Source organism: Centroberyx gerrardi, chromosome 3, assembly GCF_048128805.1.
Source record: "Centroberyx gerrardi isolate f3 chromosome 3, fCenGer3.hap1.cur.20231027, whole genome shotgun sequence".
Lineage (NCBI taxonomy): Eukaryota > Metazoa > Chordata > Actinopteri > Beryciformes > Berycidae > Centroberyx > Centroberyx gerrardi.
Window position 1 is genome coordinate 17,458,499 of NC_135999.1, and position 18,087 is coordinate 17,476,585.

The window sequence follows — 18,087 nt, forward strand, 5'->3', positions numbered from 1 at the left end:
TTTTTTTTTTGGGGTTGATAAACTTGGCCACCTCCTACACATCACCGTCTGTCAAATGCTTACTGAGCAGGATCGGATTCTGTGTTTGTTTTTGACTTGGATCGCCCTCATAATTCTGTTTTTCGCTTGGATTACCTTTATAATTCTTCTTACCCTTATAATTTGTCATAGCAGAGATAGATAGCAAGAGAGAGACTGGCAGCCAAACGTACAGAATATGCTGGCGTGCGCACATATGTTGTTCCTTAGAAATGATTGGCATGTTTATCACTTAATTAGAAAACACCAGAGGAAAATGCATTGTTAATCACACATTGCTTCCAATGTGTAGCCACAGGCGATTGGCCTCCATAATGTCTTATAATAACATGATGTCTTGATAGGTAATAATTAATGTTTATGAGGCGTGACTGTGTGGATCGATGGTGCTGGAGGCTGAATGAGGAAGTAGAAATGCCCTGACCTGACTTGGTTACTCGAGCTAATTCAGGTTGAAATGACCTGACCCAAATCAATGTATCACTACTGTGGCCCTGTCAGACATGAAACAGACGACTCAATCACTCAGGTCATTGCCAATCAGAGGTCACAACCTGACCGCTCACTGCTCACTGCAGCTGTAATATACCCACACTGAAAGTACGTGAGGAGAGAGACCAGAGGTGAATCACAAAAACGGAAACTTTCTTCAATCATTTTGTTCTTATCAGCTATTGCTGTCACACTGGATACGATCTGTGGTTTGTCTTTGATTCAACCTAGCTGATTCAAGCTCGCATTTTGATAAGGACGCAAGGAGAGAGAGAGAGAGAGAGAGAGAGAGAGAGAGAGAGAGAGAGAGAGAGAGAGAAAATAAACCTCATTTACCAGATAAATGTGACTCCCTGGTGCGATGTGCAGACTGCATTGCTGCCGCTATCATCCCAGAAAAAGACCAGGTCTATGATGCATCGTTTTAGGTTTCCAAAAAAATAATAATTAAAGTGGTCTCCAAACAGCTAGACTTTTTTGGGTTTCAAAAATAAAAAAATCCTTTGGGTTGTAGTTTGCACAATGTCAACGCATTTTAAAATGTGAGTTGACAGTTAGTAAAGCTCCTATGTGCATTGTAACAAAAATACTGGTAAAAATGTCTGTATTGATTTCCATAGAGAATGGCCACAATCACAACCCTTGGCATCCAGACCTCATGACACCTTCACTAATTCGAAAAAAGTTGGATTTGATTTCTCAAAATAGGTAAATGTGAGAGCCGGCGCTGATGCCAGGGCTTGGAAGTCAGACTCATATTATCAAAAGTGATTTCCAGCCTTTAGCTGCTCCTGAACTATCATCACTCTTTGTTGGTTCCACTCTTTCCTTTCGCCCTGACAAGGAAGATAATGAGAAAAGTTAGAAATTATCATCACAGCGTGTAGAGGGTGAGAACTGGGAGTCACTTTGGGATGCAAAGAGGACGTATTTCATCTGTGCGTGTTTCACATTATGTCTGCTGCAATCCCTTTCACCTTGGTGTCTGTGAATGGGCCTTCGAGAAACTGTCATCCATTGAGGCTCTTGACTCTCCTCTGTACTGGAGTGGGCTGATGATAAATGAACCCACTGTTGGCTAGGGAAAGTGGAACATTAATCAGAGATCAAGCAATACACACACACACACACGCACACACACACGCACGCACACACACACACACACACGCACACACACACTCACAAAACAACAATATACACAACAATGTCAATAAACTAACTAAACTAAAAAATAACTGTGACACTTGAAACTTGCTTGAGATAGGTAATCCATCACAGTTCACTGTTATGTGTTAATACGCTGTATCAGACGAAATGCAACTTCCTTCGATGGGGGACAGGCGGGCTTCCCTCATTAGCATTTTGTCATAGCAAAACAACAATCATTCTTTCATCAATGAAAGCTATACGCTTTTGAATGTGCAGGGTGAAAACATTGTATTTACATGGTGCAGTTAAATAGATCTCATGGTGCACCATGGAGAGTTTTTTAAACTCTCTGATAAAACATTGAAAAACTACAAAGGACTACAAGCACATTGGCTGGTTTTAGGAGTTCCGTCAGACACTTCCTACGGTGAAGTGAACAGGCGTTCAATGTTTAATTCTTAATCCAAAATGTCTCTATAATTGTCTTAAATGCAGTATAATCGCTGCAACTCGGAACTGTTTCCATGCAGAAACACCCACACGACAGAATGCATGTCATCTCACTGTTAATATTTCTCAGCTGTTTCTTTTCTAGAGGTCAGAGGAGGTGAGAATAGGTGAAAATCGGGAAAGCAAGGAGTTACTTTAAAGGTGAGTCACTTTCAAGAGATTTTTTGACTTCTTGTGTATATATCTGACAAGCATGTAATTTCAAATAAAAGGTACATTTATAACAACATTAAATGTGGTGGTTGAACTGATTTTAGGACTTAACAGAGGGACGAAGAGAATTGTGGCTTTCAGTTTTTTCTCCACTTCCATGGAAAGATTACGCCGCAGCAGCTGCCTCTATCACATATGAACAGAGCTGTGCACACACTCACGTTTTCACCAGCAGTTGAGCTGATGGATTTTACCACATATGAAGGAGGAGTAGGAAAACAGAAGATCAATATGGCAAGAGTGATGACTGATGAACTGACTATTAGAAGTTGGTTCCTCCCACGGTAACCCACTCCTCTTCCCCGTCCCGAGACCCTTGGGCATGTCAACCTCTATCTGCCTTGCACCTAATCCAGCCAATGCTATCAGATTTGTAAAGGTCATGGAGGAGGGAGTCATTTTCTACGTAGTGTCACACAGATCACAGACCGCAGCAGAAGCCATTTTTTAGGCTTCAGTGATTACCAGAAATGCGGCACATCCCTGTTCTTCAGTATAAATCTTCACTGTGTAAGACAGAAGAGAAGAAAGCACTGTAGAAGAAGAAAAGACTTGCTGTGTTGTAGGCCTACACTGTGTATCATAGAGCCTTTGTTAAGGCACAGTGTATCAGATCTTATAATAAAATTATAGTCTAACCCATTATAGAGTCTTACTGTAGATTCAAGGGGAGTATCTACTATGGTTAGACCAATCTATCTGTTTGCCAATATATTGTTCTGATATATTGGCAAATACATTGGATATTGGCCTTTTACTAAATATCGGATATCGGCCAGTGAGTGATGGAGGTTCCTCCCTGACCACAGCTACAGAAAAACAGTTGGTAAAACATTTTTCTTATTAATTTAATTGTTCAATTATGTTTTTGGAAATTCATTTTTCATCTAAAGGCCTAATTCATCCCAAAGTTTCCCCTACCACTATAATTAATTAGTTTATTAACAGCTTCTTAAGGCAATGTGACCCACCCCACAATAGGTGGGGTGGGTCGCATTGCCTTAAGGAGCTGTTAATTAACTCACCTAAAATAATTGTACTAGTCTGGGTTTCAATGTAGGCTAGTGTTTTAGTGTCTAAATGCTGTTTCAGAGGCTTTTCTATCCTCACAAGAATAAAGCACTAAATACTTGCAATTATTTGGCATGAAAATGATTACATTTAAAGAATATTAGCACAAAATATTGTCTATATGTGACTGATCATGAAAATGATTACATTTAAAGAATATTAGCACAAAATATTGTCTATATGTGACTTCAGTCACAATAAAAATATTGGTATTCACCTTCAAAAACATCCATATTAAGTTTATTGCAGCCATCAATATAGTGGAAATGATTTCATGTATCTGACTATTGTCTGCACCTCCTTTTCCACCTCTCAACCCACACAGTCTGCATCCTCTGTCGTACCTCTTTATAGCAACACCTCCTCTCTCTTCCTATGTTCGCTCCCCTCTTCTCTCTCCATCCCACCTCTCTGCATCCCCTCTTCATACCACCATCTCTCCTCCTCCTCCTCCTCCTCCTCGCCCCGTGTTTTTCTGCTTCTTATTCTCTCTCCGTTCCTCCGACTCACCTCCAGCAAAGCCATGATGTTTCTTATTTTTTGTCTGTCAATCAAAATACCCCGTAGATAAATCCGATCTGTCTGATTGGTTGTATTCCAGCTGATGGCTCATACAGACAGACAGACAGACAGACAGACAGATAGACACACACACACATACACACACACACACAGAGTCCAATCTTTCATGTCTCAGCAAATGATTCCCAATGGAACGCTGTTGGGTAAATCTATATTGAGAATCAGGTGAGTGACAGCAAACGATGGAAATATGAGGGATTAGCCACACACACACACACACACACACACACACACACACACACACACACACACACACACACACAACAAACACACACACACACACACACACACACACACACACACAATAATATATAGTATATTATTACTTATCACTTATTTAATTGTAATTTACATTATGCTCTGGCAAATAAAAAGCGCTCATCTCTGGTTCTGTGTTCAGGCTGATGTGTTGTGCAGCGGTGATCTTGCTGCTCTCTGGGGTGTTGCCCTGCCGAAGGCAGAGAGGCTGTGGATGCTGAAAACCCCCCGGGGAAGAATTTATAAAATCCTGTGACACACATCTCCTCCTCAACCTAACTGCTTCACTGAGTTTGCTTATTTTATTAATTAGTAAGTTGGGTTTATTTTTATTTTGTTGCCTGATGTAGTTGCGGTTTGTATGTGCCCTACTGGGTGCCTTTCCCCTCTCTCTCTTTCTCTCTCTCTCTCTCTCTCTCTCTGTATGTGTGTGTGTGTGTGTGTGTGTGCGCATGCCCGTCACCCATAAACTAATATTGTTAAGGTATTCCCTGGGGCTTGAGGACACAGAAAGCTTGAATCAGCTATCGACTCTGTCCTCCTTCATTAGAAGAGTATAAAATCTTCACTTTATTGATTTTTCTCTGTAACCTTTACCTCATTTGATCTATAACACTCTTTTTCTGTCCCTCTCTATCCCCCTTTTCTCCAATTTCATTCTCTTTTTTTCCCCATTACCTTTCTTCCGTCCATCCTCCTTCCTTTCCTCCTTCCTTCCATTTCGCTTCAGTAATGTACATTTCCATCTTTCCTCTCTCACCCTCTGCTCCCTCTTATCTATTTAGTTTCCTTTTCCTCCTAATTGTCCATTTTCTTTCCCCATCTTCACTTCTCAGACTTATAGGTCCAATAGTTATTGAGGCAACACATTACGCCTAACTGACCTTGGAGTGACCTTGTCTGTCCCCGCAGAGTGAAGCACGGTTTGATTGACAGGTCAGGCCTTCCCACAATGGATCCTGTGAAGGGCAGATTGACGTGTTGAGGGAGAAATGGCAAAGTACCTTTTCTATATGTTCTCTTAAAGTGATGTTGAACTTTGGTAGCACCTTGGGCTGTGTAGCTTCCTGGACATGATTTAACCCCAAAATCGGTGATTCTCTGTTCTCTGTTGCTCCGGTAGAGACGATTGGATTGTGTTTTTTTCTCTCTCCATTTGCTTTCATTATATGGTGAAACAGGTCTGAAAATCACACTTCTAACACATAAACAAACATGAGCAAAGCAGAATCTGACAATATATATAAAAAAAAATAGTCATTCTGCTGAATTGAAGTGAATTGCTAACTTGTCTTCTAGAAGAAGGTGGTCACCTCTTGTTACGCATCTCCTTAAAGTGGCTGAACTATATTTATCATTGGTTGTTCAGTCTTGTTCATATGACCTTATACCTTCTGACCAATAACTTCATTATATTCTATCTGTATTAACATAATCACATTCAACATTATAAAACTCTTTGAAATCATCCAGATTTTTCCTTGGCTCCCAACCTGCAAACTGAATAAACCTGTCAAACCGCCTCTCTCTCGTCTTGAGTTTTCTTCCACAGTCACACATCTCAATTCAAGAATCAAGAATAATGTTTGTGAATGTAAAGCTTTACTGTAAAGTTCATCACAGTTTTTGCTCTGGTGATAGAAACCATACTCACATTCATTGAAGAAATAAAAAAAACAAACAAAAAAAAAACTTAATACTCTGTAGTAATTATGTGGTGCACAAATTTAATTTAATGACATCACTGCACCTCCTTGGATGGCTGGCGTGGCTAAAAGCCTTTTTTATGGCTGTTAGAATTACACAGTTATCAATTGTCACCATTTTACAGTTTTCTGACTGTGGAGACGTAAAGGTCGACATAGCTAACAACATGACAGACTTCCGAAATACAATATAGATATTAAGATATCTGCTGCCCACACACACCGTTATGATTTGCATGTGTTTGCAGGGATTAAACAGTAGAAGGAGTATTTGGGCGTCCTGGTGGATCAGTGATCTACGGCGCTTACCATATAAACGCAACATCCCCGCCCCCAAAACAGGAGTATTTACATTTGTGACATTGTTTGGGTGTGTGTGCATGTGTTTTTGGGGGTTGTGTGGGTGGCAAAGTCATCGAGTCTAAAGATGGCTTTTTGTGGTCTGCTTTTAGATTTTACACAACAGATGGCATTGGAGGGCACATCTGCAGGCACTTCTGCTGATTTACTCTATCTGTGTGTGGTGTGAGAGAGTGTGTGTGTGTGTGTGTGTGTGTCTGCGTGTGTGTCTGTGTGTGCACACATGCATTTATATCATTTTTTTTTTAGATTGCTGCATTCAGGGCAACCTCAGGAGGGAGAGGCCAGGTGGAGACAGAGGTGAGGGAACGGCAGAATCCCCAAGAGAGAGAGAGAGAGAGAGGCTGAGTCAGACCGAGATAGAAAATTAAACAAGTGAGGAAGAAATCGTTGCTGGCCACCAAGTAAGGGGAGAGAAGGGGGTCCAAGAAAAGGAGAGATGGATATAGAGGAAAAAGAGAGGAGGGGGTGGGGGGTTAAAGGCAACGGACAGAAACAGACAGAATACTCTTGGGGGTGAAAGGATGAGAGAGAAAGAGACAGTGACAGAGAGAACGAGAGCTCTTATGTCACTGTGAAGAGGACATGTCTACTGTCTGACCTTTTCAGATGAATTCACACCCCTCCACTCGCTCCCTCTCGGGTCTCACCCAACCTTAAAAAAAAACACAAACTGCCCTCTATCGCTGTCCCTAGCTCTTATTTGATCTTTTCTAGCACTTCTATCACATAAATATTGTGAGGGCGCTACGGCTCTGACCCTGGCACCGCCTCCTATTGGGCGCTCGTAATGGTGATTCAGCAGTTCAGCAGCTTATTCTACTGTTGCTGTAAGTCGCACTGGATAAAACCCTCTGCTAAATGCCTAAAATGTAAAAATGTTCCTCCCTCCCTCGATGCCCTGTACCCTTCTCCCATGTCACTACCACCTAGTTGTGTTGGGACATCAAGAACATGGTGTATACACTTCCAAAATGTACTTGACACCAAAAGCAAAGCAATGACAATAGAAAAAGAATGAAAAGATACACACTCTCTCTCATTGGATGTCTACACTTATGTGTTCTCTATGTTTATTTTGGTGTGTAAAATGGAGGCATGAGAAAGAGAGTCAGTAGGAATTACAAGGCCTGGGAACACTGGTTGTGCTCTTTGTAGTTCAGAAGTGCGTAACCAAAAGTATCAGGATCCATGATATGTAAACAATGATTAATTATAAAAGTCCCCAACTGCTTGATACATATTTAAGAATAGCATGTTGTGGCAAGATGGTTGATTTGACAGAAGAGCAAATCACAGCTGGAGTTGACCCGTAGACCTGCCCCCCCTCAGTGATGAATGTTTATGAAATAATAATCTGCCAAGGAGACTTTTTCATAGTAAGTCTGAGCAGACGGGAGCTTGTGTCTCCACCCAGCGCCCTCAACTCAGAAGTCTTGCTCTCATCAGCTTGTGTAAAATGTAGACTTCATGTAGCAGTGCTGCTCTCTGTGGGAAAAACTATGTAACTACACTTTGTGGTGCACTACACTTTATCATTCATTATTTCATACACAGTGTTCTGGCGTGTATTGGTGATGATTTGTGTGGCTCTGTAGCACTTCATGGTGGTAGTTCTTCAGTTGTTCTGTGTTTTATTCACAAGTGGTTCTTCATAGTAGTGCAATAGTTCCATGTTGCAGCCCTGGATTACTCTTAATTTTGTAATGCTCTGTAATGATTCTACAATATTTTGATCTGGACGCTAAATAATGTTTGAATGTCTTTAAATGAATAAATAAAGACTCGGGTCTAAAATGGTGTTATAGCCTATGTGAGACTGATTATAAAGGTCTAGGACCAAAATTAATTAAAGTGGTTCATCGGCTTACAGGACAACGAAGATTTCTGCAAATCAATTGATGAAAGTTTGCTTTACATGTAGATGCGGTCCGTATGCCCCTCTGCGCAAACCTTCCCTTATTAACGCTCTCGAATACTCATTAGCTAAAGTCTCGCGATATTAGACACATCCCGTTCGAAGTAAACTGGAGGGCTTTCTGACTGTTCAGCTAACCGGCTAGCAGGTTAAAGATAACTTATCTACAACTAACTTACTCTCAGCAGACAAGTGTGCGAGGTGAGGACGTGGTTAAGCTTACAAACAAGGCTGTCATAACGTAAACGATAGCTAGCTCTAAATTATTAGCTACAACCCTTTGAATAGCTACTTAGATTCACACATGAGCAAGAAAACATAAAACTAACAAATGTCGACATGCAGTTTGAGATAATCATCTCGCCTAGGTTAACAGAGAATGGCACGAAAAGGCACTAGAATTATGGTAACTAACATTACAGGCTATGTTGCTAAATATTAGCTTTGTTTATTAGCCAAGTTAGCTTAAATACATCTATTGCTGCTTGGGGTCAGCAAGCAAGCTAATGGTTGATAACGTTAGCCTCTTGGCATTTGTCGTTACCCTGGAGTTGACCATGTTTGCAGTTACTGAGCGTTAGTTAATTTCAGCCTTATTCTATGGCTAACCTGGCCAGTGAACCAGGTAGCTAACGTTAGCTAAGTTTCTGTTTAGTGTCACTGCAGTGTACTGACACTTGTTAATCTAAACTCTCCCTCCGTTTGTACATAGCACCGCCAGTGACTGTGACAATGGATTTAGAAGATGACACCACGGTGTTTGCAACCCTCAAGTCCTTCAATTCCTTCATCTCCCGTCCTGATCCTCCACAGCGCCTAACTGAACACCCAGCTGGGAGTGGAAACCTGCAGATACAGTTCAAACGCAGCATGGAGGTATACAGACACTAAAGGCCCTCAATAATGAGATGTGTCAAGGCACTGTAAACAAACACCCTCACTCTGACAATGTCTTATCTTTTAGTTGTTGGAAGCAGCAGACAGGGTTCACTCTAAGAACCAGTACCTTCAGTTGGACCAGGAGAAGAAACAGATGGAGCTGAGCCACAAGCGAGCTCGTTTTGAACTAGAGAAGGCTGCCTCTGACAGCGCACGAGACTTTGAGGTACAGGTCATACATCCTCTTACATTCATGTCTTCTTATAAATATAATGGTATACATGAGCTATAGATTGGGACTGGGCGATATGGACAAAATTAATATCACGATAATCATAAGAAGTAATTTAGATATTGATAAATAAGATACACATAAAATCATGTTACATCATCAGTGCTCATTGCATTGAACTACATAGTAATATAAAGTATGAGAAAATTTCGACAACAGAATTGTATATCACAATGTTATTATTTCATCATGATATGATTCTGTTGAAAGACCATAAGTAAGGGATAACATGAGTAACTAAGTACAGCGAGCGGGTCATTACTGCAAAATAAACCCCGAGAGGGTGATGCATGAATCACCATCAATAAGCTGTACTACATTATCCCGCTTATTACACGGCTACTTACTAAAGAAATCAATAATTTGACACAAAATATTGATTTAAAAATGATTTTATTGCTTCCGCTACAAAAAGTAGTCAGATTCTACGGTTGGAACTGCGTCCATAGCAACGTAAACTCTATAGCCTTCTTAAGATTAGCCTACTTAGCGTTATAATTCACATTAAACTGAACATTTCCATTGATGGTGAAGTGAGACAAGGTCAATGGGACTTCTTTGGGAATATTGATGTTGACGTTTTTGTCCTCATTCATCTCTACGTTTCCTTCTTGCTGGGGCTTTGCAGTTGACACACCTGGAAACACAATTGTTACTAATGTTACAACTGGTAACAATATTACTATTATTGCTACCGCTTATCACTTAAGTTAGTATGTAGCGATAGGCAACTAGGAGAGGCGCTCACCAGATCTGCTGCCGTTGCCTGGACATGAAGAAGACGTTGGTTAAAGACTGTATCTCAATGTTTTGTGTTCCAGCATGAAGTGGGCCGGAACCAGGAACTCTTGGGGCGAATAAAGCGGCTGGAAGAGAGAGAGGCAGAGGCAGCTAAGAGCCAATCAGAGCAGGTGGAGGCAAAGCGAACTCTCCGAAAGAACCTGGAGGGCTTGAACAAGAAACTGGAGGAGCAAGACACAAGACTAAACACCGCTAACCAGGTACACACACACACACACACATGCTTTCTTTGTTACTCTGCTCCTCTTTCCTATCTTACATTATCTCTTTTCTGTAATCTGTCCTGCAGACCATCAGTGCCTTGAAGGATGAGATCAGAGAGCTGAAGCAGAAGATTCAGAACCAGGACTCCACCATTTCCACTCAGACCCTGGAAAACCAGGCGCTGCAGGAACAGCTGGACTTACAGCGCAGGTACACACACATGCACATACACACACACACACACACACACACAGATACACTGACATGGTTTATCTAGCTCCGCTTCATGCTATTGGACAGTGAGCTGAATATACACTGCAAGAAATAAATACTGACCAGTGACCACACACTTGGTTAGTATTTGCAATGCTGTGTACTTATTGGTGTCCTTCTACTTCATTGGTCTAATTATCAGGAAGTACCAGGAAGTGTCTCAGCTGTGCCAAAGTCTCCAGTCTGCCCAGTCATCCTGCTCTCAACACGTCATCAAGATCAAGGTATGATACACAACATACATACACACATACACATGTACTGTCAGTATTCCTCTAGGCTGATTCTCTCTCCCCATCTCACCAGGAGTTAGAGAGGCATCTCGCCCTGCAGGAGCAAGACATCGCCATGGTGAAGACTATCAAGTCAGAGGTAGCCAGGTTTCCAGATATGGACAAGGAGCTGAGGCGCCTCCGGGATGATAACGCCTACCTCAGGTGAAACGCGTTTTTAAGTTTTTAATGCCTTGCTAAGAAGTGCTAGTTTACACACTGTGGTTAGTGCCTTTCACATAGACATGCATTTGTTCTTTGTTCTTTGTTCATCTGCAGCCCAGTCCAACTCCATAATGCTCATAGATTTTGAGATGAACCATTCGCTATGTTGACGCATGTTGTTTCAATGCAACTTACATCATCTGATCACACTAGGACACATTAGGTGAAGGGTAATTTTGCTCACATTGCTATTGGATCCTCAAAACCGGATATGGAAGTGGTCAGGCTGGCACTGTGATCAGCATTCTACATAGTCTGATGCCATCAAGCCGCAGTGTGCATACAAGCTGTGTAAAGACATGAAGAGGGAGAGTGGGGGGAAAGTAATGCCATGTGAGGCATGTAACAGCCATGCAGACCAAGTGCAGACATACAGCAATGTGATCTCACTAAATCCAAAATCAGATTTCAAAAATCATGTCAGAAGTGTAAATGTAGCCATTGATCAAAACAACATCCTTCCAATATCATACACTTGTCCCAAGCTTTAAAGTTAATTTTGTCCTTTGTCTTGTCCACTCCCCTTCCTCCCTGTGCCTCATTACTCTGCCCAGGGAGAGCAGAGAGAATAGCAGCCTGCTGAAGGAAGAGGTAGAAGGGCTGAGGAGGAAACTAGAAAGGATGGAGAAAACCAAGGAAGAGCTGGTCAATTTGGAACTGGAGAAAGAGGTACGCTGTGTGTTGGTGTGAGATTGTTTTGTGTATTTGATTCTGTAGCATATTCCTAAACATTCTATTACTATGAACATGACATGGAGACAATACTTGTTACATGTACTTGGATGTTGCTATTTCTCTGCATTCTTCAGCTGTAATAGTGGCAATATCAACATCATGTACTTCCATGGGCAGACATGTTATTGTTTCTTGAAAATATAGAGGATGTGTGAGAAGCTCCTGGCCTGGGAGAACCTGGGACAGTCTACTGGACTCAACATAAGGTTAGACACTCTGTGTGTGTGTGTGTGAGAGAGAGAGAGAGAGAGAGTGTGAGATAGAGTTAGAGTGTGAGAGTGCGCGAGTGTGTGCGTGTCCATCCAAAGTTTTATCCTAATCTGGTTTATTGTGTAATTCACCAGGAAAAACACCACCAGGGGGAGCTGTGGTCACTCTTAATAAATGTGCCTCTTCCTTAGTCTTGACTGGGGTTTGATTCCACCAGTGTGTATAGGTGTGTGTGTGTTTGTTTGTTTTTATGTGTGTGTGTCTTTAGCTCAACAGCATGTATGTCTGATTGTGTCTGTGGTGAATGTGTCTTTTTGTCTCTGTGCATCCGTTCAAAGCTGGTAATGAGAGAATGATTGCATGTTTCCTTGAGCGGTGGAGCAGATCCGACAGATTATAAACACCGCAGCCTCCTTGTCCATCACATACACACACACACGCACGTGCACACGCACACACACCATATTCTCTATGATTAACTCAGCCTGTGATGTAAACAGAATGTTAAATGGAACACATCCACACAGCACATCCTTTTTGTCTTATACCACGAATGCCTTCGAGTGCGTGTGTGTGTTTGTTATAGCCTCCTACAAGACGAGAAGAAAAGGTAGTGCCATTTAAAAAATGAAACATCTTTCATAATGTAAGGTTTGATTTTAGTCTTAGTTAATGTGATATGAGATGAGACTGTGACAGCATTCTTTAGGTTAACATTTATTTAAAGGGTGGGAAGGATTATATGAATGTAATGACAGACTTTGCTCAATGTGGTAGGGCTGTGTCACATTTTTCTGAAAATTGAAGTCAAACCAAGCTGTTATGAGGGGGGAGGGGGGGTTCAGTTGAGTCGAAAATTTGAAACACTCCTCAAAATTATCGTACTCAAATGGCGTGTCATTGGCTGCCTGACTGTTGTTGATAAAACAAAAAGAACAGTCTCACACATACGGCTGCAAAAAGGTCAGGCGTAAATGTGTGTGTGGGGTTCCATATTGATCAAAACTAATGGTTAATGCAGCTTGCAAATCAACAAAGTTCATGAAAATGTAATTGATTCACAAACTCCTGCAAGCTATGTTTACAAAATGTACAGCTTAATTGTAGGGTGGGGAAAGAGGCTTTTTTTCCGAAACACTGTTCTGGTGTAAAGGCAAAAGGAAAGCAAAAACATTTAATTCAGCAATCCACTCACCTTGATTGCACTCACTACAACAATGCTGCGTGTACCAGTGAAAATGAGTGTTGACTCGGAGTTGTGTATTAGTGGGATATTGTGATTACCTTGTAGGCTATTATGCAGACATAATTTCATTTGAACAACACTGATTCTTTTCGGGGGTCTAATTGTCAAAGTTTTTCTGACGCAGTTCAGCGATGACGGAAGCTGGATTTCCATCATCATGCGGTTTCTTGGGAAATTAAGAATGATTAGCAACTGTCAGTAGTGCAGTACATGATAATGTCGCAATATCAGGAGTTATGTTGACATGAAAACAAACTCCCTGTTACAGAACATGTTTAGGCTGCGACTTGTTTTGTCCTTAATATGAAACATTTCATAAGGGCAACATTTTGCTGCCCAGTAAGTTTTATTAGAATATGGTTGTAACGGATGTCACATGTCTCATAACTACACATAATTGATACCATACTGTATACGCTGTTTTGCTCCAGGATACATATTGTGACTCTGCGTGTCACAATATATTTTGTTATGACACATTGTTACATGTCCTTCCGACAGAGAAAGTGAGGAAATGTGGAGAAGTGGTGACTAGTGGTGACAGAAGAGTAGGTGATTTGTGGCGGGGCAGTTGTTAATGAGCAGTGCACAGATTGGAACAGTACTTGAAGAGTCTATGTCATGCAACATGGGGGTTGTTTTCTTACCAGACATTTTTGCTATTTTGCCGGACAAAAATAACTTTTGGGCCGAAGTGAACCCCCCCAAACACCAATCAAAATGTCTGGTAGAGTAGACAAGCCTAGAATCCGCAGCTTGAATTGCCAGCAGTTGGCCAGTGGCTGGTGTTTATTTCCCATCCTTCTGTTTCACTGTCTGATAACATTGTGCCTGCTTATGTGTGTACCCATGTGGTTGACAATTGAAAATGAAATTGACAGAAATGGAATGAAAATATTTCCTTTAAATTAGGCAGCGATGTGGTGAAACATTGTTGAAGGGAGAGGCGATAAAGTAGAAATGAAAATATACGGGGAGGTTTTCTGGAAATGGATTTCTTTTCCGTTTTCACCAGCTAAAGGGAGAGTTGAGACTGTTTTGTGCATGTGTGTCTGAAGTTTTTCCTCGCTGGAGGAATGGTTTTTAACTCAAAGATAGAACTAATTGGGATAATACTAGCTAGTTCACATGGGTTAGAAATACATTTTGAGGTGTGTGTGTGTGTGTGTGTGTGTGTGTTAATGCTTCCTTTTTTCCTTTCCCTAAACTAATGGGTTCTTACTGTTCCTTTCTTTTTCCTTCTGTCTCTTAACCCTCGCCCATGTTACTCCCAGTGTGATTTTTTTTTTTTTTTTTTTTTTTTGTCCTAAGCTCTACAACAAATGTCTTTGTATGGGGTTTAGGTGCAGTACATCTAAAATATGTTTACCTCCTCATATGACATCTTGTTTTCCTTCTCACAGAGGAACCACAGTGGCAGCAGCCACAGTAAAGGTCTGTGAATTCAAGCTGGTGCAGTCCTGCGCATAGCTACATATAAGATGGCAACTAAAATAAGTCCTAGAATTGTCTCTCTGGGTAATTCATGGTGAAAAAATATTAGTTAATTTAACAGTACACAGGATCTGATGTAAATATCCCTTGTACTATTAACTTAGGGTGAGCACGCACATTGAAAACCAACAGATGCAAACACTCATTTTGTCCCTTAGCCATCACCTTGATTAACGGACATAACTAGAGAAATCCTGCTATTGTTGCACACCACATTCTACTGTGAGCTGGTCATTTTGTTGTTATTATATTGTTACTGTTTTGTCTGTCTGTTACTAGTCATTGCCAATTTTTTTCTGCAAATCAATTGCCGTTTTTTTTTTTTACTAAACATGGAAACATGGTTTGGATGGCAGGAGAAAGAAGGGTGATAAAAGTGGGTATGTTGTTGGGATTATCAAGTGGGCACATCCCGTCACAAATGTTTTGTTAAATTAGACCCACAATGCTTTTATGAAGCTCTAGAGTAAATTCTGTCCCAGAACCACTTCCCTTTATACCCACTCTCGGCAATGATCAAACCTACACTCGCACTACACACACGACGCTACACTGACAGTGCAGTGCAATAATGTCCAACCTAAACTCATATCTAGATGGATTTCCAAACCTAAGCCTCCAACTGGCTAAGTGGATGTGGCTATAAATCCATGACACCCAACTTCCACACGGTGTACTCTGGCTTGCTGTTCAGCCTCAGCTGCTAGCTCAGTTTATCTTAGCCTTTTCCTGTCATAAGCTTCGTATGGCACAGTGAGCTCTGCAAAGTAAATGGACTGCTGAATGTTGGACCACAGGTCACATCTTAGGCTGGCACTAACTATCTCTGGCAGAATTATAGTCACTGGGCTATGTCTGCTTGCCTTCCCAAATCTTGAGCTGCCCTAACTTGTGCCCAGTTCCCAAGAGATAATGACCATTTCTCAACCGGAAATGAATTTTTGGACAGATCCATAGTTACTTATAGGATTTAGAATTTGGAGGTCATGTGCCAATCCCTGCCTCTCCTGGTGTTGTGTCTGTCTGTCTGTCTGTCTGTCTGTCTGTCTGTCTGTCTGTCTGTCTGTCTGTCTGTCTGTCTGTCTGTCTCTGAGTATGTGACCTTCTGCATTGTTGCCTTCCCATTGTGTGTGTTTGTGTGTGTTTTTTTGTAATCTGTCAATCTCTCCCATGGAGTGAGTTTGTTTTGTGGAACTGTGACCAGTATTTAGCCCACTATCCTCCTCATCTCTCCCTCTGCTGCTCATGTCATTTTATTCCGCAGCTCCCCACTGGCTGGCTAACAAAAGAATATGGAAACGCCGTGGTTTTCATCTATTCTCTGTCCTTTCTGCTCTCTCAGTCATATTGATTTTTCATTGTGAGTGTGTGGGTGTGTGTGTGCGTGTGTATGCTAACTGTTCTGTGCTGTGTCTGTCTGTAGGAAACCAGAAGATCTGTCCAGGGAGGTGATTCAGATCCAGCAGAGAGAAATTGCTCTGAAAGAGCAGAACTACACACTCACCAGCCGGTAACACACACACACACACACACACACACACACACACGCAAAGTCCTTCTCTGCCTCAAGCCCTTTTCTCTCATTCTCTGTCTTTCTGTATGTCTCTCCCCCCCATGTATCTAACAGAGCGTATCTCTGAGAACTCCTTAATTGTCACAAAGTTAATTAAACTGGTCCTGATTCTGATAGCACTCTTGACAGTAACCACTGGTGTGTGAGTGTGTGTGCATGTGTGAGAGATTGTGAGTGAGCGAGAGGGAGAATCCACTAATTAGACTTGTCCTGTTTAGGCAGAGGTGATGTCTGGCGGGAGGGCTGTGCGCGTGCTCTACTACATCCATGCTGCAGCTCAGCCTAGCTAAGAAAGTGTTCATTAGCTAACGAGCTTCTCTATTCTGATGAGCGTATTGGGCTCATTATGAAATATTAGAAATGGCAGAATGGAAGAGGGATGGGTGTGGGACGAGATGGCGAAGGGGTGGAGAAGGCAGCGTGGTTAGGGAGACTGGTAATACACCTCTGCTGTAATTATCGTCCTCCAGTATAATTATTGTCCTATTGATCAGGCCTGGCTCCAATGTTTGCTGCAAATAATTCAGACAGTGTCAGCCAAGTTGTCTGTTACTAAGTATTTTTATGCTAAATTGACTATGAAATTAGTCCCTCTGATTGTCTAAACCTTCACCACTCACTTATCAACCTGTCTCCCTCTTTTCCTGCCCTCTCTTCCCCTTGTTATTAACCTAGACACACACCCTCACACACACGCACTCACTTTCTTTCCACCTGTTCATTTATCCTCATTTGTCAGTGTGAGGAGTGTGGAGCGTTCTCAGTCTGAGCTCCATGGAGAGCTGTCCCAGCAGCGCAGCAAGGCTCTGGAGGAGCAGAAGAAGAGAGAGACGCAGGAGGCTCTTGTCCGTCGACTGCAGAAAAGAGTGCTGTTGCTAACCAAGGTACCCGCCCAACACACACACACACACACACAAGTTTGATGGTATTTATATCCCTACACCATGACCAGATGCCAGAATTTTACATTGAAATCACAGGAGACACAGCAGGCACTTTAATCTTAAGGCCAACTAAGAATTCTTAATCTTTCCCTCTCTCCCTCCGATTGGCCCAGGAGTGTCACATGGCATCAAGGGCTAGCTCTATCTGTCTCTCCTGCTTCCCCCTGCTCTGCAGCTCCTGACTAGGCCTCTCTGTGATATTGATTTTTCTCTCTGTGTGTAATTCCCTAGGTCAACATGCTCACTCTCTTAGTACACAAATCACAGACACACACACGCACACACACACAACCGTATATCTAAGGAGGGCTAAAGGCACACTATAAAGGCTTGGAAATATTACTTGGCCCAAGATTATTTTGGCAGAGAGTGCAATCATGCATTTGTACTTTATGCAGTATTCAGAGGAGTGAATAATGTTTATTATTCAACCCCAGTGTAGTATTTTAATAAAACTCCATTCCAATTGTTGCTGAACACTTGGCTTTTTCAAAAAAAAATTTAACCTTTATTTATCCAGGGATGGTTTGCTGAGCATATGTGTTTTCTTTCTGCTCAGCTCTGCTTTGCTTCATATTCACACAGTTATATTCACAGTCTTCTACTGTTGGACACTTAGTGGCATCACTGGAGATGAAGTG

The 18,087-nt window shown here is 41.7% G+C and overlaps 2 protein-coding genes across 3 annotated transcripts in view; both read left to right on the forward strand.

The window, feature by feature from the left end:
- ttyh3b (tweety family member 3b) overlaps positions 1-18,087 on the forward strand; it is a 183,490-nt gene that overhangs the window by 80,011 nt on the left and 85,392 nt on the right. The window lies entirely within an intron of this gene.
- The window catches only part of mad1l1 (mitotic arrest deficient 1 like 1), a 51,958-nt gene continuing 42,289 nt past the window's right edge, over positions 8,419-18,087 (forward strand). Inside the window, exons 1-11 of one of the 2 annotated variants that reach the window (XM_071927715.2) lie at positions 8,419-8,499; positions 9,011-9,174; positions 9,263-9,403; positions 10,291-10,470; positions 10,560-10,684; positions 10,890-10,971; positions 11,054-11,184; positions 11,799-11,913; positions 12,124-12,185; positions 16,353-16,439; positions 17,242-17,386. In XM_071927715.2, the coding sequence (XP_071783816.1) occupies positions 9,031-9,174; positions 9,263-9,403; positions 10,291-10,470; positions 10,560-10,684; positions 10,890-10,971; positions 11,054-11,184; positions 11,799-11,913; positions 12,124-12,185; positions 16,353-16,439; positions 17,242-17,386 (1,212 nt within the window). In that variant the 5' untranslated portion in view covers positions 8,419-8,499; positions 9,011-9,030. Of the gene's footprint in view, positions 8,500-8,626; positions 8,705-9,010; positions 9,175-9,262; positions 9,404-10,290; positions 10,471-10,559; positions 10,685-10,889; positions 10,972-11,053; positions 11,185-11,798; positions 11,914-12,123; positions 12,186-16,352; positions 16,440-17,241; positions 17,387-18,087 lie in introns of those variants that run through there. The other variant, XM_071927716.2, reaches the window with a different exon arrangement.